The sequence below is a fragment of the Chelmon rostratus genome, chromosome 17 (assembly GCF_017976325.1).
Source record: "Chelmon rostratus isolate fCheRos1 chromosome 17, fCheRos1.pri, whole genome shotgun sequence".
Lineage (NCBI taxonomy): Eukaryota > Metazoa > Chordata > Actinopteri > Chaetodontiformes > Chaetodontidae > Chelmon > Chelmon rostratus.
In genome coordinates, this window is record NC_055674.1 from 21,384,960 (window position 1) to 21,407,130 (window position 22,171).

At 42.9% G+C, this 22,171-nt stretch overlaps 1 protein-coding gene across 1 annotated transcript; it reads left to right on the forward strand.

Moving 5' to 3' along the window:
- LOC121621162 (serine/threonine-protein kinase BRSK2-like) lies at positions 1 to 21,027 on the forward strand. The gene is made up of 19 exons (XM_041957506.1): positions 1 to 92; positions 407 to 547; positions 1,655 to 1,771; positions 2,465 to 2,498; positions 2,579 to 2,647; positions 3,506 to 3,652; positions 6,935 to 6,966; positions 7,189 to 7,353; positions 8,909 to 9,006; positions 9,160 to 9,310; positions 9,465 to 9,525; positions 11,871 to 11,968; positions 12,044 to 12,147; positions 12,525 to 12,573; positions 13,718 to 13,841; positions 13,972 to 14,073; positions 14,854 to 14,962; positions 15,526 to 15,615; positions 15,725 to 21,027. The coding sequence occupies exons 1-19, from the start codon at positions 1 to 3 to the stop codon at positions 15,946 to 15,948; spliced, it is 2,007 nt and encodes a 668-aa protein (XP_041813440.1). The 3' UTR covers positions 15,949 to 21,027.
- The last annotated feature ends 1,144 nt before the right edge of the window (positions 21,028 to 22,171 follow it).

Sequence of the window (22,171 nt, forward strand, 5' to 3'; positions counted from 1 at the left end):
ATGCAGGTGGAGAGAGAAATAGCTATTCTCAAACTAATAGAGCACCCTCACGTTCTGAAGCTGCATGATGTCTATGAGAATAACAAATACCTGTGAGTATCTCTTTATCTTTCTCCTTTCCGCTGTCTGTTTTTTTCTTCCCTCTCTGCCTTTGGATCTCCGCCAGAGCAGAAACAACCTTGAATCTGAAAAGGAAAAAAGGTTCTGTAAGACAAAACTGAGATAAATATGCACATGACGTGGTAGATATAAAGAGCTGCAAGTTTGTATGTATAGAACAAGCATCCATGACTTGCGTGTGAATTTGGATGGCAGGTATTTTATCTTACACGTAGCTGTCAACAAAGATCCTCCCGTTCCTCACCTGTTCTCATCTGTCTGACCTCTCTGCCCGTCTGGCTCTCAGGTACCTGGTGCTGGAGCATGTGTCCGGTGGAGAGTTATTTGACTACCTGGTGAAGAAGGGCAGGCTGACCCCCAAAGAGGCCAGGAAATTCTTCAGACAAATCATCTCCGCCCTTGACTTCTGCCACAGTCACTCCATATGGTCTGTGAGAGCTAATGACCTTATGAGGCCTGGCCTTTTGTGTGTGTGTGTGTGTTTGATCAGATCACATGGCCTACTATAAATTTAAAGTATATATAAAGTTGGGAACACATGTCCACATTTATGGGGTGGTCATGTGACCTGATACCACCACATCCAATGTATATATTAGATTGGAAAGACAATATTTGGCACCATGTTACCCACACATTAGCTAGCTTACGACTTTGTGTTGCAGCTAGCGTTTGATGTTTCTATGTTGAAATACTTCACCGGTGTTTTTTCCCCCTCCTCTGCTGGCACATAACTTTCTTTGGACATTATCGCCACCTGTAGATCAGTGAAACAGTGCAAAAACCATTGGCAGGCTGTGCTGTGTATTGCATCATTCGCATGCATGCACATGTGTGTCCTTGTGCATGTGCACATGCGCCTATTTAAAGAAAATCTGCTCCATAGCAGTCCAAAGAGTAATTTAGCTTTGTTTTACTAAAAGCTGAAGTTCAAACACGAATGAGACTCAATTATGTAAAGTATAAAATGCATTTTATTGATAATATGAATTAGGATAATCAGCTTCTTAGCCCATGTCATAGAAAATATGACAGATGTTGTTAATTGTTTGATTTGTTGAACCTCATACAGTCTAGACATATGAGTTGGTATGAGAACAAGCATTCCCTGAAACAAGTGTTTGGTGGAAAAGGTTTGGTTTGATCATCAAACTTCTGATATGCATCCATATTAGATCCATCTGAAAACCACCTTTACGTTAAAAACCTGTTCATAACCTCGTGTCAGAACATCAGAACGGAATTATCATCAAGCTTACTATGTTTCTGGAAAAGCCAACATTTTTCACACCAGCGTTTCCACTGACGTCAGCCAAAGTATTAAACCTAGTTCCCCGTCAGAACCAGGACACACACACGACTGCTTTCTGTTCAAGATCACTTTACTTTAATAAACAGCAGATCAGTGTTGACGTGCCATGTTGAAGTTAACCAAGTGTGCGAACAAGGTTAGTTTAGAAAAGACTCAAGCATTTTCACTGAACATGTGTGTGTGTGTGTTTGTGTGTGTGTGTGTGTGTGTGTGTGTGTCCAGTCACAGAGACCTGAAGCCGGAGAATCTTCTCCTGGATGAGAAGAATAACATCAGGATAGCAGACTTTGGCATGGCCTCACTACAAGTCGGGGACAGCCTGTTGGAAACCAGCTGTGGGTAAGTACTGGGTTAGATGGGTCAGCTTGTATTTACAGGTGCATCATATTATCACCACCCTTTGGTCATCCACCTGTATAAATAACAACTTTAATTATATATATATATATTTTTTGTACTGTACCTTATGATTAATTAGAAATATTATATGTTCATAAAATGTAAGTTATTATACAGGAGGTCAAGTTATTCTTAATAACTCCATGAGACAGCTGTGTTCATTTTAATGTTACAATGTGTGAATTGCCTTTAAATGAAAAAAAAAACAGGTGCATATATATCATATTTATGATATTGATGTATAAGACTGTAAGATTGAAACAGCTGATCACATTGTGTGATATACCAAAGCGTGTGCAGAACATCCACTCACTGCTCTGCTGTGCTTCTTTTCACATAATCGATGGCTTTGTCCATTAAATGCTTAAACATTTTGACAGCGCCTGCCCATCAGGAGGAACGTGGATTTAACCGACAAATTTAGCAGGGGATTGTAGCGTTCACCTGGGTTCACCTATTCAGTCTGGTCCATGGAGCAAAGAGCAGCTGTTCTCAGTTTTTGTACACTCAGGCTGCAGTGCTTTTTTCCATGAATCAGCACTCTACACTCACAGGAAGTCACTGCTTCCTTTGTCTGTGTGTGTGTTTGTGTCTGACGAAAGCATTTAATAATTTCTTCTTCTTTATTTATAGATCCCCTCATTATGCTTGCCCAGAGGTCATAAGGGTAAGTTTCCTTCTCATTGTGTGTGTGTGTGTTTGTGTGTGTGTGTCTAATGCCACCCTGTCCTTGCATTTGTGTTGCAGGGGGAGAAGTACGATGGTCGCAGGGCAGATGTTTGGAGCTGTGGAGTCATCCTCTTTGCCCTCCTCGTGGTAAGAAGATCCCTCTCATGTTCTGTTTGTTTCTTTTCTTTCCTTCAGTGTTTCGCTGCATGTCTTTCTCTCCCTGCCCTTTCACTGCCGCTATTCAGCTCAGGCAGAACAATAAAACCAACGCTGGCGACACCTTGGAGCAAAGTTGTGATGAGCTGGCCACCATTTTGTTTGTTGTATCTTGTGCTATACTAGCAAGGTAGTAGGATGCAGAGGCATGTGGGTGACACAGTACCCGGCTGCTGACGGCTTTACACTTTGCCTCTGAATGACAGTTGGTGGGTGGAACCTGCCAAGAGATGCAGCAATGCGCCAGCGAAAAGCAGGGAAGAAAAAGAGCGCTAGCAGACATGGATGTCGACATTTGTGAAGCCTTAAATATAGATACAGTGTACAGAGAAACATAACACAAAGACATCGCTCTGCAAGAAAGCTGCCCCTGTCAGCCCGTCCAAAGCTCCCTAATTAACACATTATATCTCATTTGTTTAAATCCATAAATGTAGAACATAGTGCTCAGTAAAAATGGATATTGTTATTTTACACTTCAGTTATTGTACGGATTAAACAAACAACATGCGGTACAACATAATCATTGAGCTTTAGAGGTTACCTTTAAACAACGCCAGGCTAGCTGTTTTCCCCTGATTTCAGGCTCTATGTTAGCCTAAGCTAACTGCTTATTGTAAGTTAGCAAATCCAAAATGGTGAACTATTCCTCTAGCCATGACATTTTTTACACACAAAACAACCAGCCACAGACTGTGCATGGTTCCACTTGCACAACCTTCACCTTTTTCAATGTCTTCTTAATCCGTTTCTCTCTCATAATGTCTCTCCATCTTCTCTCTTTACCAGGGTGCCTTGCCCTTCGACCACGACAACCTGCGGCAGCTTCTAGAGAAGGTGAAGAGCGGGGTATTCCACATGCCCCACTTCATTCCTCCTGACTGCCAAGCTCTGCTGAAAGGAATGATAGAAGTCAACGCTGACAAGAGACTGACGGTGAGGAGCCTGTGCAGGGACACCTCATTACCTGGCTAATGGCAGCGTGCTTTGAATTATATTGTAGAGAAAAACATCATCATGGACTCAAAGAGTTGCTAAACCTCTCAACCCAACAAGTCATAGTTCAGCAAACGACCCGTCAAGCGTCTCCACATGTTGAAGTGGTGCGCAGGAGGCTGTTGTCAGAGTGATGCTCTGTATTTATAGAGTTTAGCAGCCTTTCTGAAACCAAAACACGAGAGTGTAAGGAAGGAATGGGTGGTTATCTAACGTAGCTGCGAGCATTAGCATGCCCGGCTAACTAGCTGACTGCCTAACCAAGCGCTACTTCCAACACCAAGGAGGCTATCAGTAATTAGCTTGTGGTGTTCCCGACTAGCACATGCGCTGCAGTATTTTCTCACTGTGTGGGCTGCTCGCTTTCCCCTCAGATAGTGTTTGTTTGTAGCTCCGTCCTGCTTTTTATTGGATTTGGGGAAGTTTACAGTCCAGCAGCCCCATCCGATGACACCCTGCGGTACCTTTGTGTTTGCCAAACAGACCAGCAAGCCTTCATCCTACAAGTCTTTCCTCCTTTAACGTTAAAGTGAAAATGTGCTGTTTGAAAATACCAACAATTTACACTTCAGTACAAGAACATGCTGTTTCTTTATGTCCATGTCTTCTACACGGATTATCAGCCTGGAGCATGTAGCGCTAGCCTCAGTCTTTTAGCAGGTATCATGTATGCAGCCATCAATTTCAAGATGCTATCAAGACCACTTTCAGAGCGTTTTCATTTTAATAAGAGTCAGCCACATGCAATAAAATAATCAGCCAACATTTTTAGCTAACTCCTGGAACTAATGCTAGTTTAATTAGCGAGCTACCGCTTATGTAACCTGTCAGCAACTGTTCGGTCATTGGTTGCTGACTAAAAAATGCTGGTGTTGACTGCCTCTGTTTGAAAGAAGGGGCCCAAAAATTGCGAAGCATTTTGATCTGCCTCAGTCATCATTCTAAACTGCACATGAACGGAGAGCTTGACAGGAAGTGACAGTAACAAGTGAAGGCGGGTCAACCGTCGCCACTCACATTGTACCGCATCAGTTTCTGCAGCACATGAAGCATGAACCAGGCATTTAGGGAGGAGGGAGGAGGAAGCAGAGAAGACCCAGCCCCAGGCTGCTTGAAGATGTGACAGAAATTGACCCTGACGCAAGACCTTATACAGGGGGGAAGTGGGAGGCGAGGCAGGTGGAGAGACAGAGCGGAGGGACGGGCCTAAGGTGCTGCTTAAAGGCAGGAGTGGAGTCAGCCATGACAGGACTGGCCTGAGCCTTTATTTCTGTCCTCAGAGGCAAGTGCGCAGTTTATGTGGAGACTCATGGAAACTAAGACATATAAAGGATGAGAGTCATATACGGATACATGTAGAAGAGTGAATGGATGGATAAAGCAGCTTCATCGGCGGCTGTGGAGAAGGATGGAGCCACTGAGGGTGAAAAAGACTCTGCACTGGCTTCCTTTTCACCTTAATGCCAGCTTTCCCTCCTGAAAGCAAGGCGCAAAACGAGACTGGTAGTTCAGAGCGAGCTGGAGGAGAGAGGATGATGAATGAATGAATGAATGAATGGCTGAGTCAATGGGCTGCTAGAGGAAATTCCAGTGCACTCAGGTTATGAAGAGAGGCTGGGATAAAGCAGGCATGTGGGGTGGAAATGAATTCATGTTTACGAGGCAGACAGCTGTGATAATGTGGTTAGCTACATGCTGTAAAAGAAAGACAGAGGGAAAGAGTAAGTCCGGTCAGTTAGTCATTCAGCTACAACAGAGCAGATGTAATCAAAGCTGTGGCTTCGTCTGATGAGCAGTTGATTAATGGAGCCTGAAACCAGGTCAGACTGTCTCTCCCTCTGTCTCTGTCAGTCTCTAGCAGCCTCCATGGTAAACCACCTACCGTGCAAAGAGGCAGAATTCAATCCACTTCAACAGTATATGGGTAGCTGGCAAGGAGAACATTAGGATGTGAGCCCTCATATTAGTGAGGGTGTCTCCTCTGTGCTGCATGCATTACTTTATAAGGAAAGTAACAAATGCAAAGCTCTCACTGCATGCAGCTGCTTGCTACTCTCTTCTCTGCAGATGTACAAATACGGCGTTCACAGCAGGCCCACTTTTGACTTTTTACATGCTTGCAGAACTGCAGCTGCTCCATTACTCCAACCCCAAGAGATAGTGTGCAGTATTGATGCAGTGGCTACACTGTATGCAGTCCAAATGCAGAGGGGGGACTTTTTACAGAGTACAGTATATCATGTGCTAAGGGGATTTAGGACCGGACTTTCTGCTGTTGTGACAGTAGAAAAAAGAGTCTGTGGCTATGCTGGTGGCTCTGTGAGGCTGTACATGAGCTAAATGCTAACACGCTGCTACTTAGCAGGTGTAATGTCTATCATGTTCATCACCATGTTAGCCAACCAACTTTTGCTAATTAGAACTATGTATAATGTTTTACCAAGGCTGATAATAATGATAACAATAATGCTAATAATATTTAGAATAATGATAATAATGAACTTTATTTCTATAGCACTTCTTTTAACAATGTTTAAGCAATCAATAACTAACCATAGAGTCATGCCACTGGCATGACGAAAAACTATGTCAAACAAATGGGACAGTCAAGTCATAGATGTTCAGAGCTGGATGCTGGACCCAAAGATGGCATCTATTCACTTGCCTGGTGCACACACTAAAAAACGTTTCTAGCTTTCATGTTTCCTCTGGCAGTGTTTATAGCTAGAGGTGTCCTGCCCACAGTTTTACAGATGTCTCCATTACAATGTGGTCTGTGTGGTGGGGGATTTTCGGTTGCAATACTGTGACTGGCCACCGGGAAAGATTGGAAGGCAGGCTGAGTGTCGGCGCCACATCCAGCTCTTACAGCCCATATAGAGAGCTCATAGGAACACACCGAGACAGGCTAACTCCTGAGACACATTTATTACTCTCTGGCCAATACTGTGCAAAAGAGCAGCTAAATGTAGTGTTGTGATTGCATCTGCAATGCTGGTGCGCCAGTGATCGACTCCCATAAACGAAAATACTGGTTTGGCTATTTTTCTTATCTTTCTCCCTTTTTTATATTTTACACAGAACCCATCATGTCATTTGTTTGACAGCAGCTGCTTAATCTTTGTTGACTTGTTTCATGTTAGGGTTATATGATCAGTGGTAAAATGGGAAGACATGTTTGGATCAATGCTTCATTATTGTTTTTTTTTTTGTTGATTACAGCTTGAAGCAATACAGAAACACGCCTGGTACCAGTAAGTACATCTATTTTTCTTTCATTCTTCTTTTTTCTTACTCCCTTTGCCTTTTCCCTCCAGCTGCCTATACTGACATTAAAATTATTATTCTATCTCTACCTTATTTTTGTTAGGAATTATCTGCACCATCCATCTATCAGTGCTTGCTGTAAACATTAAGGTGTCTCTAATGTTTGTAATTGCAAACATTAACCACGTGCACTGACTTTTCCCTGTCAGGAGTGGTCGTAATGAGCCTTGCCCAGAGCAGCCGCCCCCTCGCCGGGTGTGTGTGAAGAGGATCCTGTCCTTAACAGAGCTGGACCCTGATGTCCTGGAAAGCATGTACTCCTTAGGGTGCTTTAGAGACCGGGTCAAACTCACACAGGACCTTACAAGTGAGGAGTGAGTAAATATAACCATCTACCCATTTCCACTTTGAAGAGATGCAATGTTCATGGAGGAATGAAAGAACTGAAAACACTGTCTGCGCTGCACCTGTTGATCTCCAGGCATATGCAGTCATTAAAAGACTTGAACAGACATGTCAAGTCTCACACATGCAATTTGCAGGTTTTCTTGCATGCACGCTAAACAAATATTGCATAATTGTGTGCGTGGTTGATTTAATTTCTGTCTCATAATGTCTCACTCTCTTGCTCTCTCCCTCATTGTCTTTTTTGCCTCATTGTGGCCAGTCAATTACTTACTTCATTAATCTGCCTGGCATGGCAGGAACAACAGCAACAACATCAACAATGGCCCTTTTATCTCTCTCCCCGTCCATCCCTTGTGTCCCACTTCTCTCCCTAACTGATTTGGCTTCTCACTACCCATAATGCACTGCCGTCCTCTTCAACAGGACAAGCCAACAAGCATTCATATCAAAGCTGCACTAGTCAATGTTTTTATATTAACAATGGATCAAATGATTATGAGTATGTAAAAGGGGCTGTCGTGACAAAAGCACAGATGATTATCACCCGACTCTCTGTCTCCTCAGCTCTACGAAGCATTTTAGTGTCATGCGGCTCATTGTTTTGTTTGTTTCTGGTCCAACTCGACTGCTTTGACTGAGCCTTGCAGCTCTCATCGTCCTCTTTAACAGCCACAGTAGGCAGCTGTTGGTACAGTTTTTGCCCAGTTTTTGTTTAGATGTGAACCTCCAGGATGATGTCAGCTGTAGCTGACAAGCAGGCCTGGAATTTTATCATTTGAGGGGCAAGGCCAAAAGAATGAAAGAGGCAATGTGTTTGGTGTTTTCTTCTGGCAGAAAGGCCAGCAAAGCAAACAATGATTTTACGGGTTAAGGGTGATTTTATTTTTAATAAACAGTATGATTATCAGTAAAATAAATGAATAGGTAAAGCTGTTAATTTCACAAAATAACTTACTGGTTACAGTAATGTTACAAACATTGAGTTAAAATAGTGATTAGGCACGTAACACTTCAGCTAAGTCAAAGTTGTAGCGAAATATGAGCAATGTTTAACTATATATATTATATATGTGCTGAGAAATTCACTCAGTCACAGCTTTGCAGCATTGGCACATCAGCATTGATGCAGTTCAGTGAAGTCTTCTGGTTGGCCGGTGCTAGATTTGTGTCACACTATCATCATAAATAGACGGCAGGTTTTCCGCCACTGCTTGTGTGCACACTGGATGTTGTCCAATGAGAATTCAGAGTCATATTGACAGGAAAGACGCAGAGGAGAAAATGGTTAAACCAGCAGGCAGTACAGATGGGGCATCAAGGCCACCGTGGCCACAGGACATATAACTTTTTGAGGGCATAAGGCCAAAATGAAGGAGGGCACAGCAGCTGTGGTCCTCATGGCCTGTGTGAAATTCCTGTCCTGCTGACAAGCCTCTGTCTCATCCTGTGTTCTCCAGCTCCGTCAGTTTAAAGCTTTCTCTGACCTTTGAATTCTGTGTCTGTCTGCATCTTCTTTTGCAGGGAAAACCAAGAGAAGATGATCTATTACCTCCTGTTGGACAGGAAGGAGCGATACCCCAGCTGTGAAGACGAGGATCTGCCACCCAGAAATGACATAGGTGAGACAACGTCTATAGCCTTGCCGAGGACAACAAGGCAAAAGCTTGATTATGAAAGAGAATTTGGAAGTTATTACTCATCTGATCTTTGCAGATTGCAAATAGACTAAAATCATACTTTCTATTTTTTTAATAAACATTTTGTCCTTCAAGACCCACCCAGGAAGCGCGTGGACTCACCCATGCTGACGCGTCATGGCCGCTGTCGTCCGGAGAGGAAGAGCCTGGAGGTCCTCAGTGTCACAGAACAGGGGTCTCCCACCCCACCTCGCAGGGCCCTGGACACTAATGCACACAGCCAGAGGTACAAAGCAACACTGACATACCATGCAAGGTTTTGTCAACCTCAGTAGCAAGTAACATCAGTTATAAACTAGAGAATTAGTTTTGGTTGTTGCACCTGAAACTCTCATTCACCTCCCGTGAACCTCCTTGTTGTTTGTTGCTGTCTTCAAAAGGTCTCGTTCAGTCAGCGGAGCATCCACAGGTTTGTCCTCCAGTCCTCTCAGCAGTCCCAGGGTAAGAACTTCACTCCGTTCTTCTCTTACTGTCTCCAACTATAGTATTGAGCTCTTTGTTTCTACTAGTACTATGTGTTACCTCTGACCCAGCTGCCTCATGTGAAAAATAGGGTTTGACTTGCTGTCTACAGACACAGATACAGACTTTTAATCAACTGTCTTATGGTGAAGGAACTTGTGAGATTTACTTGTGAGTTACACTGCTCCAACATCAGATACCTGCTGTCTCTCATCCAGTAATCTCAACCATCTTAATCTCCCTATGCCTAAACCAGTCCTGGCCTAGCCTGTAAAATGTGCTGTTCTGTACTGTACATCACATAATCTGACTAAATAATGACACTCGTGAGAGTGGGAGAAAGGCACAGAAAGCTGTATTAACATTCAGATATCACTTTAGCAGCTATTAATTAAAACAGCAAATTTTGCTGTTGTCACTGTTTTTATATAGTTTCATATGGCAACATGTCATAATATACCAGTAGGTATGTATACTGCATTTCTTGTTAGCCATTTTCCCTAGGTTAGCCATGCTAATGCAGCTAATGCAGATTCTCATAGATATTATTGCTGCTGTTTACAAGCAGCTGAAGCTCTAATTTCCTTTTTTAGATGAGAAGATCAAAACCACTCTCATGTACCGTATGTACAGTAAAAATGAAGCAACCGCTAGCTCCCTGTTAGCTGAACCTAACACAAATGCATGAAACAAGAGGAAACAGTTAGCCTATTTCTGTCCAAAGGTAATAAAATCACCCTACCAGCACCTCTGAAGGTCACTATTTATTATATCTTGTCTGTTCAAGTCCGTATGAAACCTACATGTAAAAAACAACTGTTCGTGGTTGCTGTTTTATACGTACAGTAAGACACAGTAATTGCAAAATATAATAAAAACCATGTCTGCAATCTGTTGTGGACAAGCCTTCCACTCTGTCTGTATACGCAGTGGAGCTCACATGTCAGAAACTGGGATCATAGTTTACCTTCCTCACATTAAATGAGCACATTTGAAGGACAAGGATGATAATATGTTTCTCATCAAATCATCAAAGAGACCAAAACAACAATGAAATGACCGTTCTGTGCAGCCAACGCCTGTCATAGCTAATTCCTCCATAGACTTCCATTTTTGTCCAAAACCTATTAGAACACATTACTGTTGCTCTGGGCGACATGCTCCGTTATTAACACCACCCTGGGCACTGTGGTTTATTTTAAGTCAGTGCCACATACGCCCTTTCTTCCTGTTTGAGTAACATTGAATAAAACTACAGTGTGCAGTTGTTTTACAACATCCTGAGTCTTGAAACTACATATTTGTGGCCATCTTCAGTAGAGACCAGTAGGCTTGGAGCTGTGTGCCAAAGGCAAAGAGGGGAAGTCAGGTAGTAGTGAGAGATGACTGAATGTGTTACTTTTGGTCTTTTTCTTTGTAAGTGTTGACAGTAAGAAAAATATTGAATAATTCCAGCCTCATCCTTTAACTTGCAATAATTTATAGATTTATACAGGTTCCTGCAGGCAACATAGTGTTAACTAACATGATTAAAAACAGTTGTCAGATGTGTCAGAAATCTGTCTTTCCAGTCTTTTCCTATGAACACACAGTAAACACGTTTATTATTGGCAGCTTCAATATAGAAATATCAGTTCTGGATATCAAAAGCACAAAACCAAATTTCCTGTGATGCTGTTTTTTTTGCTGAGAGCCTTACCTTTCCATCATACTGTCACATTCTGAGTCATACACATTCCCATTTCACAGATACATCATGCTTCCTTGTAAAAAAAGTCTGTGTGCACATGCTGACGTGGACAAAAAGAGACTAAAACACGAGTAACTATACCCAAGAGTAGAGATCACCGAATCCATCTTCCATTTGCCGCCTCTGATCGAGGATTGTTGAAGAATCATTTCCTTGAACCATAATTCATGACCATTGCCTTCTCATCTGTCCACCCCCTTTCCCTCCTTCTCCCCATCTCTCTCTGTCTGCCCATCAGAGCCCGGTCTTCACTTTCAGCCAATCAGAAGTCACCCCCACCTCTGCTTCCTCCTCCAAAGACCCCAAACCAGGAAATGCCACCACCTCTCGGCCTACCCGCCCAGCGCCTGACCCAAAAACCCAAACCCTGCCCTCAAAGGGCCCCACTGACCGGCCCCAGCTCCACTCCATGAAGTCCCTCCCTCTTCAGACTCCACGCTCCCCCTCTCCGTCCCCCTCCCCACTCCTCTCCCCCATTCCACGCTTCTTCAACTTCCCCTCTCCCTCTGTGTTCAAGTCCAAGAATGTCCACTCGTCCTCTAACTCCTCTGCCACCCCTCCTCCTGTGTCACAGGTCACGCCACAGGGCTCACCGCTGCCCACCCCGCTGGGCACACCTGTGCACCAAATCCAACACCCTTCCTCCACCACCCCTCCCTCCTCTTCCTCCTCGTCTTCTTCTTCCAGAGCGGACGGAGCCGGCGGGGCCTCGCTGTCGCTGACCCCGCCCTCGAGCCCGGGTGGCAGTGGCGGTCTGGCCGCCTCGAGCTCCGCCCACTGGAGAACAAGGCTCAACTCGTTCAAAAACAACCTTCTGGGCTCGCCGCGCTTCCATCGTCGCAAACTGCAAGGTGAGGTTGAATAAGTTCAGCAACCATAACATGAAAGGTGATGGTGTGAATCCTCTGCACTGATTGGTTGAACAAAATCTGTTTGACAGCTGTAGAGTAAGTAACATTTTTCTCCATCAGTGTGAATTAGACGCTCTGCTAACAGTTTAAATAATCTAAATAAAGAGTTCTCCTACTCTGCATTCGCATCCAAGATAGAATCTATTATTACCAAGAAACTTGTGCGTGCCCCAGCCTGCAGCCTGCGGCTGTGATGAGTAATGTCTGATTCTGTGATAATCTGTAATTAGAGCAATTAGATTAGAGCCTGTCATCAAGATTCACTTCCCTTTCCCTTTTCCTTCCTCTCTCCTGTCTCTGTTTTTTTCTTTTTTTAGTCCCCACATCAGAGGACATGTCCAGTTTGACTCCAGAGTCCAGTCCAGAGTAAGTCCACGCATTTTTCTATTTTACATCTAAGTGCAGTACAGAATTTAAACAGTTTGTTGTGCTCATTGATGATGATGTTCTGGAGCTTTGGACAATTCTTGAAACACTGGAAATTGTACAGGAAATATTTTAAATGATCTTACCCACTTGTGAAACCATGCGCTTTTTCACCAATTAATGATTTAAAGTGGCTATAATCAAACTTTTTTATATCACAATGGATCACGCGACTTCATGTTAAGTTAAAGTGTCGCCCAGCTTTACAGTTTTCTCAACTCTACAGAGCTTTTTAGCATTTTTTAGCTAATTGCTATGGTTTTCCGTCAGGCAAGGTTTCTGTTTGGGTCTGTTTGGAGCAGGCAGCTGTTCTCAGTGAAACGTTCTGACAAACCCACTGCACACTTTCTGTCCAGCACCACACTCGGGTAGCGACTGGCTGGTGAACATAGTGGAGCATTCAGCAGCACATAGCTGAAATAAGAGTGAATACTGGACTTTAACTCATTGGGTGGTCAGAAACACAACTCCAAATCAGTGCTAATGTAGCTCTGTAGCTGCTGGATGGGAAAAGAAACATTTTTTAGGCATTTTAAGCATTGTTTGCTGGCATGGATTGGCCCATAAGTGGCCAAAAAAATCTGTTACTGCAAATTAAAAGATTGAATATGAAAATAAATGACTTGATAAACAGCTTTGCAGAATGTGCTGTATTTCTAGTTGCTGTGCTTTTGCCATCAGGGCCCCTCAGCTCTGGAACAACACTGTAGCACTTTCACCCTTTATTTTCATGTTGTAGATCCCTCCACAACCTCAGGCTCCTGGAATTATTCAGTTTTGAATGATTTAATGATCATGCATGTGTTTTTTAGAGCGTTATTTGTTCTCCCATTTATTCTCCATACTGCAGAACTCTGGTCACTGCTCAGATTTTTTTATGCCAAATTTAACAGTATGACCAAAATGCTATAAATAGTCAATTCCTTGACGTGAGTGTCTCTGACTGAACACTGTGTCAGTCATTACAGGCCAGTTAAAAATATAACATCCAATCCGAATATTTTGTACTCTAGTTCATTTGTACTTGTGTGAAATGTGTGAATGGAACTAATCTGTCGCATATCAAACACTCATTTATTTGCAGACTGGCTAAGAGGTCCTGGTTCGGTAACTTCATCAGCCTGGAGAAAGAGGAGCAGATCTTTGTTTTGATTCGAGACAAGCCGCTGAGCTCTATCAAGGCCGACATCGTGCACGCCTTTCTCTCTGTGAGCACAATTAAGCTTAGATAAGCCTTGACAACTTCCAGCAATGCGGTATAATGCCATTTGTGGCTTTAAAGGCACAGATTTTATGTTCTTTTTTACTGAACGTCACCCTTTCCCTGTGCCTCTCCAGATCCCATCCCTCAGCCACAGTGTGGTGTCTCAGAACAGTTTCCGGGCAGAGTACAAGTCCTCCGGCGGCCCCTCTGTCTTCCAGAAGCCTGTCAAGTTCCAAGTATTATTACATTTTCTACCTCTTCAGCCCTGAGCGCAATGTTTACAAATGCATGTTGGCCGCTCATTGTTTGGGTCTTTGTAATGTAGGTGTCCTATACCTGAAAATTCAATAATGCAGATACACAGTTTACATCTAATACTAGAATACAATCTGGAGAAAAAAAGCTTTTTTTTTGCCTCCTGTCAGGCAAGTTGTAGTTTGCAGTTAGTGTATGTTGTTATTGTTGGATGTATGTCTGATATATTCTGTGCATATATTACAACCCTGATTCCAACAAAGTTAGGAAGCTGTGTAAATGTAAATAATTACAGAATGCAGTCATTTGCTAACAAACTGTGTTTACCACCAACAGTTTTACAAAGTGTTCCTGAGCCCATGTAGTAATATCCTGTTTATATATTTAAGCATTTTTGGAGCATTCCACAACTTTTCCAGTCTTTTGTTACCTGTGTCCTTACAGTTACATACATCAACAACAGAGAGCTGTTTGTTTAATTCATTTCTCAGTGTTATCCTTAAAGCCACTATGTGTAAATCTGAAAATTTCCAACTTTGGTGCCCCCTAGTGGTTGTAGTAAAAACCCAACAGATCCATCCCAGTGAGATGAATTAACTGAAGAAAACATACAGACCAATAATAATCACACAGAGCCTTATAAAATTCACCCTAAGGGCGCCTGTATCGTTTCAGTTTTTGATGTTGCGTGAGACAGCCTTATTAATGCTACAATCTTGGTCGTGGGTTCAAGGATATGTGGTCCTTTCTCTGCCTCATAGGTGGACATTGCCTTTTCTGAGGGAGACAGGGAGCGAGAGAGGGAACGAGCAGAGAGGGAAGGAAGAAGAGAGATGGGCATCTACAGCGTCACCTTCACTCTAATAACAGGTAGGAGGATCACTAGCTAAAGTCTTTCTGTTAGGATTAAGCTGTGCAGCTACATGCAAAGGTTTCGTAAATTGGTGCAGTAGTCAGTCTGCGTCCTGCTTACATTGGCACATGCTTGCTAAGTGTATATTAATGGTTATGTGATATGCGTTTTCAGGTGTGTTAGTCTGGCCAAGGATCTGTTTTAACTTCTCATATTTACGGCTTGGCTTCAAAGCAATCTATACATTATTCAAAAGATCCTGAAATATGTGGGATACGAGGCTAAAAGTGTGTACCTCAACTGTCTTGAAAGAAAAAAGTTAGCATTTAGTCGCTAAAGAGCCGGACGTTTCACCAAGGAGACAAAAAGCGGCTTAAAAAGAGCCAGGTGGCTAGAAAGACGTCTCCACGTGAATGCTAATGTTGCCGGTTAGTGACAAAATATAGGCAACAGCTTGCTTCAGCTTGAAAGCTGATAATATGTTTTGTGTTCACAATGTATTTCTGCTGCACCCAAGTTATTGCAGGTTTATAGATCCTGGAGTATATGATCTGAGAAGAGATATCCTGTCTCCTCCCAGGTCCCAGTCGCAGATTCAAGAGAGTGGTGGAAACCATTCAGGCTCAGCTCCTGAGTACTCATGATCAGCCTTCTGTGCAGGCACTGGCTGGTAAGTTGCACACACACACAACCAAACACACTCACACACACTGCATGTACCAGTAGTTCAGTTGTTGGTTTCACTTCTCCTCTCCCTGATTTCACCCCTGGCCCCTCAGATGAGAAGAATGGCCAGCTCTCCCGGCAGCCCAGCACTCCATCGCGTCAGAATTCCCGGCGTTCCGAGAGCGGATGCGAGCGGGACCGCGGAGAGAAGGAGCGCACGGCAGACGGGGGAAGCGGAAGCGGGAGCAGCAGCGGGACCGTCTTACAAAGGCGAGGATCGGGGAAAGACAAGACCAGACTCCTCTCGTCGTCCAACGGGACGCAGTCTCATCCCTGAGAAGAATGTTGTGGAAGAGAGGCGAGGGTCATCTGCCTGGCCTTTTTCTCTTCCTCCCCTCAGTCCTTCCCACATTCTTTCCTTCCTTATTCCTTATTTCCTGCCTTGCTTCCTACCATTATTCCAAAGTAATGGGATGTAGAAGGGGGATGTTTTCCCTTGAAGCTGATCTAGGGTTATGACGGAGAACATCCCACAAATTGCTGATTTTAGCAGAAATGTATACTTACAGGGGTGGCAGAGGGAGTTTGAGCTGATCTCCAGTCAGCCTTCAAGAGCAGCTTCACACCAGAGGGGCAAGTCCAAAGACAGCATGTCCAAAAAGTCCCAACTTACCAGAGAAATACAGGAAAAACTCACAGCCATGGAAACAGAGTTCACCTTCTCCGACGAATCAAGAAAGCACATGTCCTTCTCACCGACCAATCACATGCAACACATGGTTCAAATCCAACAGCAAACCGCCCACCAGTCACAACGCCACAGGAAGATCCCGGCCAGCAACAAAGCCCCTTCAGCCATTCTCTTTTATCATTTTCTGACCAGCCAGCTGTCACCTGAGTCATCAAGTCTCCTCAACACCACCTGACCGGACATGATGAGTCACATGACAGGAAGCCCGCTCGCCTCTCGTCCCCTCGCTCTCCATCTGAAGACAGATGTGTATTCTCAAGCAGAGCGACAAAATGAGGTTGTCTTTTGAGAAAGTTACAGGAGTCAATTTAGACCTGATTGTTCAAGTGGATATTATGTCTAAATAATTAGCAAACTTAAGGCTGTCAAGGAGTCTCAGAGCAGAGGAAAAAACTGAGAAACGATGGAGAATGGATCAGAATAAGATAGACAAGACACCACTTTTCCTTGAGTGTATGAGCAGCATTAAGTCCCACAATTACTTCTGATAAAGCTATGATACCGTATTGCCTTTAACGGAGGAGAAAACAGTGGATAGTTTAGATTAAGCCCCATTTTGAGGACACTAGTCACACCACAGGTAGAATGTCTCACAAGTGAAGATTCCCACAAGAAGACGGGGGGATGAATAGATAGACGGAGAGCAAACAGAGGATAGCTAGCAACAGGTATCCCTTTGGTAGCAAAGGAAGGACAAAAAACAACTACAAATACTAGCCAAAAACTTAAGATAGCTTAAAGACAACAGTGAAACAATAGGTGAGGATTTGTTTCCTGGTCTATCTCAGCATTCGTACGCCTTATGTACATTGAAAAAGCTATTGTTTGCTGTATTTTCCTGTTGTACGTTCTGGCTGTGAAGCTTCCATGTGTGAATCCACTGCAGATGATAGGGGACATTTGTTTAGCCGAAGCTAATATGAGGCCTCTGCACTCTGAGTTAGCCTAAATAGCTAGCCATGGCAGGCCTGTTGAAATGCCGTACATGGGGCTGTAGCAGGCGAGATACTCTGCTTTTTTCTGTGTTCGTAGCACAATTAGCCTATCATGTAAACAGCGTATTTAAGACCCGTTAAAAGGTTCTCAAATTAAAATGAGTCAGTCTGAGTTTTCTACCACTAATGAAAAATTAGCTCAATTAGCTAGCTAACTAGCTAAAGCTGATTTTGACGGTTGACTGTGAGTCAGCAGCTTGAAAACAATAAGCCTGCTTTGGTCTACTTAGTAGAAAGGTTATTTTTAGTAGTTCTTTTTAGCAAGTGGCAGATAGTGTTACTGTTGAAAAATCCTGATATAACTGACTCAGATTAGATCTAGAAAGCTCGTTTGCTGCTTATACTCAATACAATGCAAACGTGGCACAAGCCGACACAAGACAGAGATACACATTTCATTTGGCTAACTTGGACTGCTTAGTCCTCAGTTTAGCCTCAGCTGACCATCAGAATGCATTTTGTCTCCTATCTCTAATAATGGAGTCACTTTAGGAGGGGATCACTTCATGGCCAGTGTGAAGAAGAGGTATGATTACAGCGACCAGTGGCTCCTTCAATTCACTGTACACATGTGCATGTATGTGTTGTCAAAAGGCGCGAAAAAAGTCCAAATCTATCCAAACAGAGAAGAGAAGTCCATGAAGCTACTGTAACTGAAGATGGATGATGTGGACTAGAAAAAACAAGGCTGGTCAAACAGGACAACCGAGCGTTTGAGCTTCTTAGACCCACAATTAGGCAACTGAAACCCTTCCTACGTTCCTTGCCGAATGATGCAGGGCGACTCAAAGCCCCAGCAAAAGCCTCAGCCTCAGAGATGGGGGGAGGACGTGAACAAGAAATGTACTTTTCACAAGAAGGAAAACAAGAAAGCGAGATAGAAAAAGGACTCGGGTGTGTCTGTCGTCGTAAAAACTCTGCACACGTACTGCCTGGAGGGGGGTAAGGAAAAATGAAGCCACACATAAAGAATGAAGTTTTGCTTGTTTTCTCTTTTCTTTCCGTATGTTCTTTTTTAAACTGTCGTCTGGTCTTTGTGTGTGTTTTTTTTTAATGTTTACGTGTTTGCCACCAGCAAAATAGAGGGCGGCGCTAACCATGTGAATGTCAAAGACTTCTCTGAAATTGTTGCAAGAGTGTTCACATATTTTTGTTCCATATGTTTATTGAAAATGTATTTATTTATCTATTTATTTATTTATTCGCCATGTATTTGTTGCAATTGTGATTTTTTTTTTTTTTTTTGAAAAGCAGGAAATGGTTGAAGACAGGGAAATGTCACTTTCAAGATGTCTGACACTGCAGAACAAACCAGCTTTCCCTGAACTGAACTGAAACTGAACAACTCCTCTCCCTTTTTCTTTAACATTATGACAATTGATGCTGCAAAAATACCTTCCATCTTTATATTGTGTTTTTAGCTGCTGGAATTTTACATAATTAGTTGAAAGACGCCTGTGTGTATGTAAGACACACACACACACACACAGACCTTTCAAATTAGAAGTCTTTTTTAGTCAGGCTAATGTCGTGGCTCTAGAGATAGCAGTGGTTTAAAGGTTGATCCACCACTGGGACAACTACTGGATGGATTGCCATGAATCTTTACAGACATTCATGGTCCCCAGAAAATGAATACTAATGACTCTGGTGATCCTCTGACTTTTCCTCTAGCGCCACCAGCAGGTCAGAGCTTTCATTTATCCAGTGAAATATCTCAAAATCTACCACTTGTTTTGGCACCTAGGGTTGGACAGAAATTCGTGATGTATACGCTCCTTCTGATCCCTCATCAGCCATCATCAGGTCCAAATTTGTCCGATTGTTTGGTTTGTGAAGAATTACCTGAAAAACTGGCGTTTCTTCTAGCTGCAGCTGCACTTTATGCTCAGAGCTAACTTGCACTTGTTAGCATGCTAACAAAACTAAGAGAGCAGACAGGACCTGCTAAAAATCAGCATGTTAGCGTTGTCTGTGTGAGCATGTTAGCATGCTAACATTAGCATTCAACTCAAAGCACACCTAAGCACAGCCTCACAGAGCAGCTAGCATGGCTGGAAACTCGTAGTCTCGTGCTGAATAATTCATGAACAGTGACTGCAAACACAAATGCGTTTTTTTGTCATATTCATTCCCTGTGAAACACTGTTTATTCATGCAAACCCACACTCTGCTGAAACCATTAAACATTCCTAATTGACTTTCTATAGTCTCTTCACACACTGTGCACACTTAACTGAAATAGCTGAACAAGAACGGAAAGAAAGAACATTCATTTACATTTTCATCAGCCCTTTTTTAGTCTTTCACAAATTTCTGAGTAGCTGGAAAATGCCGTTAGCAATTGTACTTAAACATCCTAGAATCTGTTTACACAAGATTAGGATCCAAGTGCAAACAACTTCATCAGAATATCCTGTTTGATGAGTGTGTCATAGCCACAAGGGATGTTGTGGAATAGTTTCAGAAAGCTTTGCCTGTTGCCTGCCTGTTTTTCTGGACAGTTTTGCAGTTGTGGCACAGCACTCAGTCTTCACTGGTGTAACATTAGATAAAAATGGGCTTTATTCCCCCTCTCATGCAATCAGAGGTTTTCTTTTCCCGCCCTGGCGCTCTAAGTGGGCCTCTTAGAATCCAGCAGTGAGGTGACACATCTGAGAGGTCAAAGGCCGAGGAGGTTTAAAGTAACAGTCTCACATGCACGAACAAGTGTTATGTCAGTCTTTTTTTTTTTTTTAAACACGAGGTCAGGGTCAAGTTCACCTTCCGTCCATTTTTAAACAGAAAGGAGCTAGTTAAAGGATAGTAATGGGCAGAGCAAAGACAGACAGAAAGGCAAAAGAGGCTGCTCCAGACTGTGCTCCACTCTGAGCAAACTACACCAAAATCCATTCACAGACACAACGGGACCCTTGGCACGTTTGTGGCTGGGAGGCTCTGGTGTTCGCGAAACTCTCCTATTGAAAAAACTCTCACCCCTCCCTCCCTCATTCCTCCTTTACTCCCCCCCCATTCACCCATTCACTTCACATTTTCTACACCCCCCATTCCACCTCTTTGTATCTCTTGAATCTGCTCCACGCCCGTCCTTGTCCCAGCTGCACATATCTCACCCCTTATATAATCGCCCCTCCCCCCGCCCTTGTATACATTTTATACACTGTATACTTCAAAGCAGATGCTGTATACATTTGTATACACTGTATGCCTGTCTCTGTCTCCATTGTATGCCATCCATATCTATGTAGCGTTCACTATCTTTTATCGACACTGTAGTCACCGTACATCTCTTCTTCTCATCATTATGGCCCATTCCTATTCTGCAGTTAGAGTTGTACGACTATAACCTCTTGTCTCCCTCTCATATTCCCCTCCACTCCCACCCTGCCCAGCCACACCCCACCCATGACTACCCCCTCACCCCCCATCTTGTGAACCTCCACACCACACAGTAGAAAAAGTTTTTTTTTTCACTCTGGAGGAATTCGTGATGTCAGAAAAAACCCGAAAGAGGAGGAGGTGTGTGGGGGAGGGTGGGTCGAGAAAACTGCTAAAACGATTAATGATGATGATGACAACGACGAAGAGAAATGTCTGTAGTATAATTACAAAAAAGGAAAAGTGCACTATTATGACAATGATTATTATTGCCTGTGAGAAATACTGACCAATAAACGACAATGGAAATATATGTGGGTGTTTGCATTCTTTTTCAGAGTCGGCTACATAGAAATGAACAGTAATTATCTTTACTTACATACAAAGACTTGTGCAGAGCTGCAGCTACTCCTGAGGACACGTCCTCAGTATGTGTTTGTAGAATTAACATTCTGCAGTAACAGGAATTGCACATAGTTTTTTTTACGGCTGATTCTGGCATGACTTAGACTAGGTATCTTTAAATAGTTCAGTTTTTTTGGGGGGGGGGTCACTTATTCACTTCCCTAACTTGTATTATGTCATTTCTTTAATCACAAAGTGTCAAACTGACACATTTTGTTTTACAGGGGAAGTCGCTGTGCTTATTCTATAACTTACTATAAACACAAGGCGCTGTTTTAATTAGTTTTTTGTACACATCAAACCAACCATATATACATTATATTGTGTTAATTAATGAGCTTTGCTGGTACTGGTGGGCACATTTTGTTTCCTTTGGATAAATTAGCATTATTTACAGTGGTAATTTGAAACAGCATTTAGATCATGTAGTGAGAGAAAACTTACAGAATATCTAACAGTCAAATTCATAATTGGAAAGGCAAAATTTCAGTCTGAAAATCTGATTTACTTTTTGGTGTCTACTCAGTGGTCTTTAAAGTGGAGTGGGGGAAGTGGGACTTCTGATTTAACTCCACAACTTTCTAATTGTGGCTACGGCCATGTTCAAGTTCTTTGCACACAGTAGCAGAGGTTTTGGATATCTGGATTGTGACCGAGTTTTTTGTTTGCCATGACATTTGTTCCTGTATACTTGTAGAAAAACTAGAAAACGATATAGAATATATATAATATAGAATGTATAATAGAACAAAAGTGCTGTAACCTGTTTTCTAAAAAGGGTGTGGTAAGGGGGCATTCAGAGATAAGCTGCATCATATTGACAGTTCCAAGCAAAAGATAATGAGTCATTTGGACAAAGAAATACAATAAAATCAGTTATATGTGTCAGTTGCAGCCCGGCCAATTGTACTAACTAGACATACCTCTTTTGGGAAAAAAAGAAAAAAAAAAAGATCCTCCATGTGTCAGAAGTGGGCGTGTCGCGGTGTCACGTGTAGCTTCCTGCAGACAGAAGAAGAAAGTGAAGAGCT

Excerpts from the sequence above, each read along its gene's own strand:
- LOC121621162 (XM_041957506.1), top strand. The coding sequence starts at position 1 with ATGCAGGTGGAGAGAGAAATAGCTATTCTCAAACTAATAGAGCACCCT. Across the intron at positions 11,969-12,043 it reads CCTCCCTCCTCTTCCTCCTC|TGGCGGTCTGGCCGCCTCGA; the intron begins GTCTTCTTCTTC and ends CCCGGGTGGCAG. Across the intron at positions 14,074-14,853 it reads AGAAGCCTGTCAAGTTCCAA|GTGGACATTGCCTTTTCTGA; the intron begins GTATTATTACAT and ends TCTGCCTCATAG.